The following is a 13,728-nucleotide window of genomic DNA, read 5'->3' as shown; positions in this document are numbered from 1 at the left end:
TCCAGTCCCAATAACATCCTCATTTCTACACCTCTCGCCGGGCGACTGGAACTACACACAGTTCTCACCGACATCCACTACAATGTTGGATTCCATTCTTTTAATTTTTGAGGAGTGATTTATACCCTGTGTAACCAATTATTCTGTATCATGTGTAACCTTGTGTTTATTATATTCTTCATTGTTCCAGAATATAACTTTTCCCATGCTTCATTTTTGATCTTTATGTTTAAATCCTTTTCCCACTTTTGTTTAGGTTTATAGTTTATTTCATCATTTTCCTTATCTTGCAGCTTAATGTACATGTTGTACAATTATCATTGTGTCTGTAATCACATATTCAAAGCTGCTCCCTTCTGGTAATCTCAATCTATTTCCCAATTTATCCTTTATCCTTTAAATAAGCTTTCAGTTGATGATATGCAAACATTGTACCATGAGTTATTCCATATTTGTACTTCAATTGTTCAAATATTAATAAATTATTTCCCAAAAATATGTACAATATTTGTACAAAGAATTTTCTATTCTTTTGATTCCTTTTCTCTCCCATTCTCTAAAGGTAAGGTTATCTATTGTAAAAGAAATTCGTGGATTTTGCATCAATAATAATTTTGGTATTTGGTAATTTGTTTTTTTCATTTCTAAGTGGATTTTCTTCTATATATTAAGTAAATGATACAATACTGGTAAGCTTTTATATTGCACCTACTTTTCATCCCACTTATAAAGTATATGTTCCGGTACCTTCTCCCCTATTTTATCTAATTCCATCTTAGTCCAGTCTAGTTTTTCCCTTGTCTGGTAAAAATCTGATAAAAACCTCAATTGTGCGGCTCTATAATAACTTCTAAAGTTTGGTAACTGCAAACCACCTTGGTTATACCTCTCTGTTAATTTATATAATGCTAACCTCAGTTTCCTCCCTTTCCACAAGAATTTCCTTATTATTCTCTTTAGTTCATTAAAGAATTTTTCTGTAAGGGAATTGGTAACGTTTGAAATAAGTATTGTATCATTGGGAACACGTTCATTTTAATGCAGTTTACCCTCCCTATCAACATTAGCAGTAATTTTTTCAAATGTTCTAAGTCTTCCTGCAATATTTTTATTAGTCGCTGATAATTTAGTTTGTACAAGTGGCTTAAGTTATTATCTAACCTGATACCTAGGTATCGGATTGCTTGTGCTTGCCATTTAAACGGTGATTCTTTTTTAAATTCTATATCATCCGCATTACTCATTTTTCTTTGCGTTGATTTTGTACTCCGATATTTCTCCATATTCCTTCAATTTCTTATGTAATTCTTTTATTGATATCTCTGGTTCTGTTAGGTATACTATGATGTCATCTGCAAATAAGCTGATTTTATACTCCTTCTCCTTTATTTTTATCCCTTTTATTTTATTTTCTATTCTTATCAGTTCTCCCAAAGGTTCAATTGCTAAGGCGAACAATGAGGGGGGGGGGGGAATAATGGCCATCCCTGTCTAGTTGACCTAGTTAATTTAAATTGGTTCAATACATATCCATTTAATGCTATGTTCGCCAACGGTCCATTATACAATGCTTTAATTAAATTAATATATTTTTCTGGTAGATTGAACATCTGCAATACTTTAAATAAGTAGTTCCACTCTACTCTGTCAAAGGCTTTTTCTGCCTCTAAAGCATCAGCCACTGTTGGTTTCTTATTTCCTTGAACTGCATGAATTAGATTAATAAGTTTACAGATATTATCCGCTGTTTGTCTTTTCTTAATAAATCCAGTTAGATCTTGTTTTACTATTGGCCAATCTGTTTGCTAATAATTTCGCTATTATCTTATAGTCTGAGTTAAGTAGAGATATTGGTCTATATGATGCTGGTGTTAATGGATCCTTCCTCGTCTTTGGTATTACTGTAATTATTGCTGTCTTACATGAATCTGGCAAGTTTTGTGTTTCTTCTACCTGGTTCATTACTTCCAGGAGAGGAGGAATTAATAACTATTTAAATATTTTATAAAATTCTATTGGAAATCCATCTTCTCCTAGTGTTTTATTGTTCGGAAGCTTTTTTAATATATCCTGTACTTCCTCTATTTCAAATTGTTTTATTAGTTTGTTTTGTTCCTCTTCTTGCAATTTCGGCAGTTCAATTTTAGCTAAAATCTCCTCTATTTTATCATCGTTCCCCTCGTTATCAGTTTGGTATAATTGTTCATAAAATTCCTTAAAATTTTCATTAATATCTGTTGTGTTATATGTAAGTTGTTTGTCCTTTTCCCTTGATGCCAATACAGTTCTTTTAGCTTGTTCTGTTTTAAGTTGCCAGGCTAATATTTTATGTGTTTTTTTCTCCCAGTTCATAATACTTTTGCTTTCATTATGTTCTTCTCCACCATATATGTTTGTAATATTTCATATTTTATTTTTTTGTCCACCAATTCTCTTTTTCATTATATCATCGCTCTTTACTAGTTCCTTTTCTGTACTTACTATCTCCCTTTCCAACTACTCTATTTCCCGACTGTAATCCTTTTTCATCTTAGTTACATAACTTATTATCTGTCCTCCAATGAAGGCTTTCATTTGTCTTTCACTGATTCTGTGTTTATTTCAAAATATGTTTTAATTTGGCATTCAATAAACTCTCTAAATTCTTGCCTTTTAAGTAGCATGGAGTTTAACCTCCATCTATATGTTCTTGATGGGATGTCCTCCAGTTTCATTGCTAATAACAGGGGTGTATGATCTGATAATAGTCTAGCTTTATAGTCACTTTTCCTAATTCTCCCTTGAATATGGGCCGACAACAAAAACATATCAATCCTTGAGTATGTTTTATGCCTACTCGAATAATATGAATATTCCTTCTCTATGTTGCCTCCTCTATATATCCATAAGTTTCATTTCCTGCATTGATTTAACCATAAATTTGGCTACTTTATTCTTTTTGCTTGTCTTTTGTCCAGTTTTATCCAATATTGGATCCAAATTAAAGTTAAAATCCCCTCCTATCTATATATTTCCTTGAGTGTCAGCAACCTTAAAAAAAAAATCCTGCATAAACTTTTGATCCTCCTCGTTAGGTGTATGTATATTGAGCAAATTCCAAAATTCTGAGTATATCTGACACTTTTTCATTACATACCTCTCTGCTGGATCTATTATTTCCTCCTCTATTTTGATTGGAAGATTTTTGTTAACTAATATGGCTACACCTCTAGCTTTTGAATAAAATGATGCTGCCGCTACGTGTCCTACCCAGTTTCTCTTTAATTTGTTATGTTCCACTTCAGTTAGATGCGTTTCCTGCACAAATGCTATATCTACTTTTTCTTTCTTCAGTAAATTTAGTAGCCTCTTCCTTTTAATTTGGTTATGTATTCCATTAATGTTTATAGTCATATAGTTCAACGTGGCCATCTTATTTATATCTTGCTTAAACCTGTTTTCCACTTCCTTGCCACCTCCATCCCCCTTTTTCCCATTTTCATCTCTTAGTTTTCCCTTTTTAAACTCAATTTATGACAACACATTTAAAACATAAAATACTCCAACAATTCCCACACCCAATAATACCTTAACCCCAAATGCTCCCCCCCTCTCTGAGTTGACCTTTATCCCTTGCCGGGCAACCACAACTCCCCTTTCCATTTGGATTGCGATCTTGCTCGCAAGTGTCAACTAATTATGCAGTGACGGTTATTCCCTCTCCCCCAGCCCCCCAGAAAACACTTTTTTAAATCACATATAACAAAGCTCTCTCTCCTTTTTTCCCCCTTATTCCCTTTCCTTCCCTTCTTTTTTCCCTCTTTAGTTCTTTACATATACATTGTTTTTACATCTTTATATATACTGTATCACCATTCTACATTCTTGTACATCTCTTCATCTCTTCTCTGTTCTGCAAACATTCTGCTAATTCTTGCGCTTTCTCTGGATCCGAGAACAGTCTGTTTTTCTCCCTGGGTATAAATATTTTAAGAACAGCTGGATGTCTTAACATGAATTTATAACCATTTTTTCCATAAAATCATTTACGCTATATTAAACTCCTTCTTCCTCTTTAAGAGTTCAAAACATACGCCTGGGTAAAAAAATATTTTTTGACCTTGTATTCCAATGGCTTATTATCTTCTCTAACTTTATTCTTTGCCCGCTCCAGTATATTTTCTCTTGTCGTATATCTCAAAAAACCAAGATGGCTCTTGGATTTTGAAGTGTCTGCAGTTTTGGAGCTAATGCCCTGTGTGCCCTTTCTATTTCCATTTTTTCCTGCATTTCTTTCATTCCCAGGACCTTCGGGATCTATCCTTTTATAAATTCCTTCATGTCTGTGCCTTCTTCACCCTCCTTTAGGTCCACTATTTTTATGTTGTTTCGCCTACTAGAATTTTCCAACGTTTCAATTTTCTGAGATAACAACTCTTGTGTCCCTTTAATTTTTTTTGTCACTTTCTTCCAATTTTTCTCTTAACTCATTTACTTCCATTTCTACAGCTGTTTCCTGCTCTTCCACATTCTCTACTCTTTTCCCTATTTCTGTCATTACCATTTCTAACCTTTACATTTTATCTTCTGTTCTTTTCATTTTCCTTTTAATTGCATTAAACTCTAATGACAACCATTCTTTCGTGATCTCATTTGTTCTTCAAAAAAAACTTTATCTATATTCTGTTCATCAGTTTTACCTTCTATTTCTCTGTGAAGATCTTGGTCGTATTCTTCCTCTTCTTCTGTGACTGTGTCTGTACCTGTGTTTGTGTCTTCTTCTTCTCTCCTTTGTGTCTATGTCTCTTCTGTTTTTCCTGATGAGTTCCTTATATCTCTGTAAGGCCTGTTCTTGCTAGGCCCCTTGCTGTTGGTCCTCTCCTCCTGGGCTGCCTGTCTGTCGGGCCTCTTGTCATTGATTGTCTTGTCGGTCACCCTGCCGTCTTTCTCCCTCGTCTGTTTCCTCACTCCCTCCCCTGCCGCCATCCTCATCCTCCAGCTGAGCGCCCTGGTGTCGGGCATCACTCAGCTGGTCACGCTGTGGTTTCCCATTCCTCTGCTGAGCCCCCCTCCTGTCAGTGTTTTCTTTTTTCCTTTGATTGCGCAGTTGCGCACTTTTGTTTGGCTCCGAGAGCCATTTTTGAAGTCCACCGGTCGGGATGTCGCAGGGCAGGCACGAACTTCGGGGATCGGGCACTCCTCGCCACCACAGCTCCCTGTTCCTTTGTGCAGGTAAGGCCTTCTTCTTTCTTCTCCGGTGACTTTTTTTCGGTTGTTTTTACTTTCTCCTTCTTGGGTGCCATCTTCTTTTCTTTGTAACTTTATCTTCTATTTCTTATATTTTATAATCATTGAGATTTGCCTTTTCCTAACTTTTTTTCTTTTTTTCTGGAGAGGGCTGGTTTTACCAAACCGGCCACTACTCCATCACATGACTCCTCTCTTGGCTTTCCTTTCTTAAAGTCAACAATCAGCTCCTTAGTTTTGGTGGCATTGAGTGCAAGGTTGTTGTTGGTGTGCCATTCAGCCAAGTTTTCAATCTCCATCCTGTTTGCTGACTCATTCCCTTCCTTTATACAACCCACTACCATGGTATCATTGGCAAATTGGTAGGTGTTATTGTCGTACTGAGCCCCATGGTCGTGGGTGTAAAGTAAGTAGAGCAGGGGGCTAAGATCTCATCTGTGTAGTGCTCTGGTACTGATCTTCACTTATTGTGGTCTAGAGGTGAGGAAGTCCATGATCCAATTACACAGTGGGAGTTAACTCCAAGGTCTTGGAGTTTGAGGGGATGATGGTGTTAAATGTTGAATTGTAGTTGATAAAGAACATCCTGATGTATGCATCTTTGCCGTCCAGGTGTTCCAAGGCTTTTGTGTAGAGCCAGTGAGATGGCATCCGCTGAAGACCTATTACTACGATAGGCGAACTGTAATGTATCCATGTCACTACTCAGATGGAGCTGATCTGCTTCATCACCAGCCTTTCAAAACACTTCATCACTGTTGATATAAGTGCTACTGGTTGATCGTTATTAAGGCAGGTTACTGCACTCTTCTTGGGCACCGGTATAATTGAAATAGGTGAGTACCATGCCCTGCTGGAGTGAGATATTGAAAATACCCATGAATACACTAGTAAGCTGGTTGGCATAGATACTGATTCTGGGCCAATGGCTTTCCTCTGATTCACTGACCTGAAGGCAACATCCATGTCATCCTCAGATATGGACAGGATGGGAACGTGGGGGTGCGGGAGGGGGTGGTTCTTCGCTGTCACTGTCAACTCAGGCATAGAAGTCATTGAGTTCCTCTTGGAGCAAAGCTTAACTGGATTTGATTTTGTAGCATATTATGGAATTTAAGCTCCACCTCAGCTGTTGGGTGTCCCTTGTTGTTTTCATTTTCATCTGGAATCTTCACTTCACTCGGGAGATAGCTTTCCGCAAGTCATACCTACTCCTATTGTTCTTATCTGGATCTCTAGACAAATCCCTATGATCTGGCTCTCAGCAGATTTCGGATTTCATTGTTCATCCATGATTTCTGGTTGGAGAAAACCCCGAATGATTTGGTGGGAACACACTCATCCACAGCTATTTTGACAGCCCTAGTGTATTCGTTCAGATTCTCAGCAGAGTCCTTGAACACCACCCAGTCCACTGACTTGATGAAATCCTGCAACTGTTTTTCAACCTCCTGTGAATTTTGAAAGATTTTAGAGAAATAAATGGATATCCAAGGTTTAAAGGAATGTGAGCCAAACGCAGGCACCTTGGACTACTTTATGTAGACAAATTGGTCGGCATGAACAAGTTGGGTCAAAGTGGCTGTTTCTGTGCTGTCTCTGACCACACTATTTAGAGATTGCTGATTCTAATGTGCTCAGCTCTTTGAATATTATGAACTTTAGAATAATGCTTCTGACTCCTCACACCAAATGTAAATAGTAGTTTTTATCCTTTGAAGGATTTCTTGATCTATGTGTTTTAGTCAAGTATTCATTATTTTTATGGTTGTTTAATTTCATTAACCATTATCTCATCAGAATACAAATTTAAATTGTTGGTTGGACTGGAGTGCAATTTGCATCTCATGAAAGAAAACGGGCATTTCACCAATTGGTGAAATTTCCACTTTTGTATTGAGATCTCGGAGTTGAAATATCTTTGATTCCTTTCACCTATACCTCCCTTTAATGGTTTAACTTCCTTAATTCTTCTCTTTACAGTTCCGATATAAGAAGCGAGTATACAGTCAGAGTCACATAGATGAAAAACAACTGGCCAAGCTCCACACAAAGGTAGGTATGTCAGTGTTCAGCAACAGATAGAAGTATTTCAAACATCAAATGTATCGATAGCTATTATAATTTCTGATTCATCTCCAGGATCATGCATTACTAAATCCATCACAAGGCCATAATGTGTCCAGAATTTTTTCTTCACTGGACATTGTATGGGGATATGTATGCAACCAGCTTATTCTTTGTTTCAATAATAGTATATTGTGTCATATTTTGTGGGTTCTTATAGTGTCATGTTATAAAATGTGAGCTACACACAAACCTGTAAAGTAATCATTCTTGCTATTATACTCCATGACCTTGAAATACTTGATTTTTACAGTATTTATATTGCCATGAGATGGCGCTACATCTCTTGATTATATTGAGTGTTCTAATTTCAACATGCAATATAATTTGATGGGAGGTCCAACAGATGCAATTAAATTTGTACACATTAAAGTTGTGAATTTTAAACAGCATTTATGTATGTATGTGTGTATCTATATTTATGTATACTGAATATGTACTCTGTGTGTGTGTGTGTGTGTGTGTGTGTGTGTGTGTGTACAAGTATATGTTTACACACACATATTTATTCCTGTAGTATGTAACACCTTAGTCTTTCACTTAATAAAATCTAGTCATGACAAAGTTTTCCATCTTACTTATTGATATCATGGTTTAATGGTTTAATTCTTACCATGTTGTTTAATATAAGGAATGGCATTTAATTGGCTCTCTTGCTGTAATAGGAAGTTTGATTTTCCTTCTTGCTCTTTTGTCATCTTAACAGAGTTGAGATTTGGCACATTGTTACTCCTTCAAACTTTTACAGGTGAATTTTGACTGGTTAATTTGTTTGGTAATTCAAGTACCCAGAATCACAGAAGGCCGCAGAATGTAGCAAACACAGCCAAGCCCATCACAGACTCTGACCTCCTATTCATTGTAGACATGTATGTGGGGCTCTGTCTCAAGAGGCAGCTCACATTATAAACGACCTTCATTACACTTGTCACAATATCTTCTCACCGCTATCTTTGGCAAAAATATACCGAAGTCTGAAGTCTAGGTTTTAGCGCAGTTCTTTCCAATAGCCATCATGTTCTTGAACCTCTCTTTATTACCCTAACCATATCCACAATCTATTCCAGAACTGCAAAAAGACTACTTTTATTTTCTTGCACTAACTAACTGTGAATTTTTATTCTCTATTGCTCTTTTATTATTTATTTATTGTCTCTGTACTGTGGTAATATAATGTGTGTTGCTGTAGCTTTTTTAAACAGAAAGCACCTCTATTTTTGCAGCAAATAAGAATTTTGATGCATATGTACATTATACTTATGTGTATTGTTACATTGCAGACCAGTAGCAATAGAAATTCACCAAGACAGTGTTATTTTTAAAATATATTTATTAATGATTACTAATAATATAACACCTTAATTAACTTATCTAAAATTAACCCTCAACTATGCATGAATATACTTATGTGTATGGAATACCCAAACTATTACAGCTTAGCCATAATTTTGGAAAGTCAATTCAAATTTCACTCTTAGAAATCCTGTGTTGAAACTTAAATTGACCACACTATTTAGAGATTGCTGATGCTCAAAGTAATTAAGAAGGAGGTGAGACATTGAGTAATCAGATTGCTGAAAACTCACAAATTCTTGTTGAGTTGCTTCCAGAGAACTGTCCTTTCATACAAATGGTTGTCACAACTCCCCTCTTCCTTGCGTAGGGGAAACAAAACACGTGACTTCCACGATGCTTCCAAAACCCAGGCATGGGTCAAACAAAATGACTATCAAAATGGTCATAATTCAAATGCAGGAATGATTCTGCTTCTTATACCCTGATATGGGTCAAGCCAAATGACCATTACAGTGGTCACAGTGGTTCAACAATAATTCCCCTGACAAGGAGAATTAGTAGAAATTCTATTTTCACACAGTCATTTCTCCTGTGTTTTTCAAATGGCTTACTGATCATTACTGAAAAATTTTCTTTGTGTCCCAAGCACATGACTCATAATCATATGACTCTCTGTAAGTGTCCCATCTTTTTTTCATTGCATAAACAACTATTATTCTTAGATCTTATGCCAGAGCATTACTTTGTTTATAGTCAAAGCTCACTGGTGCTTCTGAGTCTGTGAGCTGTGAATGGTTTTCAGCTTACACCAACCCCCAAAGTAACACTCACTAAAAAAACAGGAGCTTGTAATAGTACGACTATAAATTGTCATTATCATTCTAACTAGTGATATATCTTGCTGGTTGGGTTCTTGATCAGTGGCTTTGCTGCAGGCAGACTTTCACCATATTTACTTGTTCTAATTCTGGGAATTTGTGTTATCTTTCCTGCAATAAATAACATGTGATTCTTTGTCAACATCATGTTTTTTATTGTCTTGATGGAAGACAATCTCTGCATCCTGCGCCTGGAGGTGGAATTATTTTTGTAGAAATTCTTCATCAAAATCATTTGGCGGTGCTTCTTATCAACTTGTACATATCTCCCATAAGTTACAAAATGTTACTCTTTTGAGTATTGTGTGCCTCAGCATCTCTGAACACTGGTTGTATTTGCTGATTTTGGCCATCTTTAATGATAGCTACTCCAGGACTCTTTTCTGAGTGTCAGTTCTTTTCTGCTACATTAATTTAATAATTGAAAAGTACTGACACTCAGAAAAGAGTAAAGTATTTTGTTATTTATTAGATGTCCATAAAAAGTAATTCAATAACTTTCCTTATCAATGATCTCATCGCTTTACACAGTTGCTTACGTAAGTAACATATGAGTAGATATTGGATCTCAGCAACATAGCCATAGCATTTCCATTGTTGGCTTCATATTTACCAGATGTGGTTGAGCTCCACTGTTATGACCACATGACTTGTGGCTTGTTGAACACCTTTGCTCTGTTCGCTGCACAAAGACCTTCATTTCCATACTTCAGTGACATTTCTGTCCATGGTCTCTTGTACTGTCAGGTTGAGGCCACGTAAATTGGAAAAACAGCACCTTGTATTCCATCTTGGCAGTTGCCATCCAGATGGCATTAATATAATTTTATCTAATTTTAATTAATCCCCTCCTCCAGTCTCTTGCTTTCCCTCATCCCTTTGACTCCTTTACTCCACCTCCCTAGCTCCTTCTTTCTTCAGAGAACTATCTTTCTCAGCCCTCTGCCACTTCCTCAATACCTCTCAGGTCCTTTCTCTACTTCCACCTCCCACCTGTATTCACCTATCACCTGCTAACCTGTTCTGCTCCCCCTTCCTCTCTCCACCCCCTCCACCCTTCCTTATTTGGGTGTCTTTTTTTTTCCTTCTATTGATGCTACCTGACCCACTGAGTTTCTCCAGTTTCTGCAGTTGTAACGAGTTGTGATGCATATAGTAATAGATAAGTAAATATAGATAGGCTGGTGGAATGGCCAAATAAAATGTTGAAAGGTTACATTTTTATCAGTAGAATGAAAAGAGCCAATATACAGTAGTATGCACAATTCTAAAATAAGTGCAAAGACTGCTCTGTTGGTATATCTATATCGATCACTCAACGCATTAAACAGGTTGAGAAAGTGTGTTTTTAAAATGCAGATTTTTCATAATACTTGTAGGACAACAACAAAGTTCGTTAACTCACTGTCATCCAATTATTAGACTGGAATATCACATTAATGCAACCTCTGCTCTTGTATTATTTATTTGTAAATCCTCTGTATTTGAATGCTGTAAAAGAAATTCAATTATTGACATTATGACTGATCTGTCAAAGTGCAGACACACTAATAATCCAAGCTGAAAATGCAGAGACAACCAAGATCCAACAGCATCTGTGAGCAGAATGGTGTTAACCATGCACAATACGAAAGCTTAGTGTTGTGCTTTATTCAACAGGAGCAGAGTGATAGGAAAACAGATTCATGTTTTTATCAAAGCTGATTTGGTAGTGAATAGTGGAGGGGTTACATTCTGTAGCAGGCAGCTGATCATGTGGATGAAATGTTCCTTTGTTCTGCCTGGACAATGCCTCAGTCAATGGGTGGACAGGATCAGCACACTATGGTCTTTGTAGATAGCATCTATAAAGAAATAATAGGAGTTCAGGATATGTAGCAATTTGGGGATGTGGCTGAGCCTGAGAGAAACACAAGTCATGGAGGGCAGAGAGAAATCACTATTCAAGTTTTTAGTCTGAAATTTTACACAGAGCACTAGCTCTTCCAAAATTGTACTATTTAATTCCAAAACTGTCTTGCTGTTCTCATGGCCATTCTGTACTGTAAGCTGATTTATTCATAATCTTTGCTGAATGTGAATCCCCTTGTATTTTTTCTTCTTCCAGCAAGGGTAGCCAACAGTTCAATATTGCAAGGGATGGCACTTATTTAAATACTGTAGGAATGGCTGCCTCTTGAAATTCAGTACATAGTGTTGCTAACATTTTGGATACAAACTGCAACATCATTGTGTGTATGGTATGCTGCCATCATTGCATTACCTGTTTGACAGAAATATGCAGAGTATTCAGTCATGGTTACATTTGCCATCAATAGCAAAACAGTTGCATTCAGCTGGTGCTCATTGAAATTGGTACTGTTTTATGCCCACAAACTTCACTTGGATGTGGCCAAAAGCACACATTTGCCAGGGCAATCAAAATTTCAAGGTAAATTAATTGTTGATACTCTGCACAAATCTTAATGAGTTGAAACAATATTTTCACACAATTGATTTGAGTCAAGATGGATGATTTTTATTTTACACCTCAATAATTAGGATCATTTACAATTTTGTAACAAAAAGAAAAAGGAGATTTGCTTACAAGGAATGTAAAGAAAAATTTCCAAAAGGAAAAAAGTTTGGAACACTTTGACAACATCAAGGTTTCAGGACTTAATTCAAATGGACCAAAGCAGAAAAACCAAAGTGGCAGTTGCCTTTACCATTTTATGTCTTGAGTTGAAAATAAATGGCAAAGGAGATTTCCAACACTCTTGGTTTTCAATTTTGTAATTCATGCAAGCTTTATGGGTAGGAGAATGCTGAGATAATTGTCGGAGTTTATATGCCTTTAATGGAGAGTGGTTGCTAACCTATCCCTTGAGATGGAAATTGATAAGTTAAAAAAGGGAAGAGAAGAATCAGGTATGGACCATATAGCAGAAAGAACAAAGTGGAAATTGGCAATAAAGGTTATGCAGATTTTGAATTCTGGTTAAGTAGTAGGAAGCAGCACTAAAATGTACTATAGTTGTTAAAAAAAACTGGAAAAGGAAGTAGTTGTAGGCAGAGACTGGAGTAGGATTGAAACAAGGGCTATTTCATGTATCTCACAATTTCAGATCAGTGTGAGATTTTGGTAGTATACTTTTGATTTCAAAAAAGAGAGTAGAATAAAAGGATAAATTCCTCACTGTAAGAATAACATCAAAATGGAGAATGAGGGCAGTGATGAAATTAAAATAATTGGGCTTCTGTTCAAAAACAAGTGGAGGCATCTTAGGCTGTCCTGGTATGGGATTCAGGTCAAACAGTGCCCTTTATATAGCAAATGTAAAAATAAATAATTGACGGTTCTGACTGAGCCCTTCGTCATGGTACAGGTATGTCAAAATGTTGGCAGGGGTCCAAGCAAAAGAGTAAGGGGGGGAAGGTGTGGTTGCAAAGGCAAGATGTGGTAGGTGGAGAAGGGAAGGAGGGGACAGCAGCGATCAAGGGGAGGAGGGATAGCTAGCTGAAGGGAGGGGGAAGGGAAGGGAAGGATGGAGGGGGAAGAGGAAAGCAGGTTAGCAGAAAATGGAAAAGTCCAATGTTAATGCCATCTGGTTGGAGAGTGCCCAAATGGAAAATCAGGTGTTGTTTCTCCAATTTGCAGGTGTTCTTGGCGGAATAGTACATAGGGCTATGGACATACTTGTGAGTATGGGACTGTGACACAGAACTGAAATGGTTGGCTACTGGATGTCTCAGTCACTATTGCGGACTATTGAGGCGATCTCCCAATCTGTGCCCAGTCGCTCCGATGTAGAGAAGGCCACAAAGAGAGTATCAGATGCAGTAAATCAATCCAGTGAATGTATAAGTGAAGTGTTGTTTCACTTGAAAGTCCTGTTTTGGGACCTGGACAATGATGGTGGGGGGGGAGTGTGGGCGCAAGTGTTGCGCCTCCTGCAACCACAAGGGAAGGTGTCTGGAGAGATTGGTGGGGAGGAATGAGTGCATGAGGGAGTCACAGAGGGAATGGTCCTTATGGAAGGCAGAGAGGGGAAGATGTGTCTCGTAGTGGAATCCTGTTATAAGTGTTAAAAATTCCAGAAGATAATGTGTTGAATGCGGAGGTTGGTGGGGTGGTAGGTGAGAATAAGGGGGATTCTATGTTTGTTGTGTTTGGGGGCAGGGGGGCCAGGACAGATGAGCAGTAAATGGAGATGTGGGC

General features: G+C 37.3%; 1 protein-coding gene across 34 annotated transcripts in view; it reads left to right on the top strand.

The window, feature by feature from the left end:
• shank3a (SH3 and multiple ankyrin repeat domains 3a) overlaps window positions 1-13,728 on the top strand; it is a 651,448-nt gene that overhangs the window by 271,618 nt on the left and 366,102 nt on the right. For 33 of the 34 annotated variants that reach the window (XR_011348059.1, XR_011348061.1, XR_011348060.1 and 30 more), the window contains one exon: window positions 7,210-7,281. Coding sequence is in view for 30 of the 34 variants with exons in the window: in XM_069908797.1 (XP_069764898.1) it covers window positions 7,210-7,281 (72 nt within the window). In the remaining 4 variants the exon portion in view is untranslated. Of the gene's footprint in view, window positions 1-7,207; window positions 7,282-13,728 lie in introns of those variants that run through there. The other variant, XM_069908805.1, reaches the window with a different exon arrangement.

The sequence above is a fragment of the Narcine bancroftii genome, chromosome 13 (genome assembly GCF_036971445.1).
Source record: "Narcine bancroftii isolate sNarBan1 chromosome 13, sNarBan1.hap1, whole genome shotgun sequence".
Taxonomy (NCBI): Eukaryota; Metazoa; Chordata; class Chondrichthyes; order Torpediniformes; family Narcinidae; genus Narcine; species Narcine bancroftii.
Note: the sequence above shows the minus strand (reverse complement) of the source record. Positions and strands in the feature narration are given on the sequence as shown.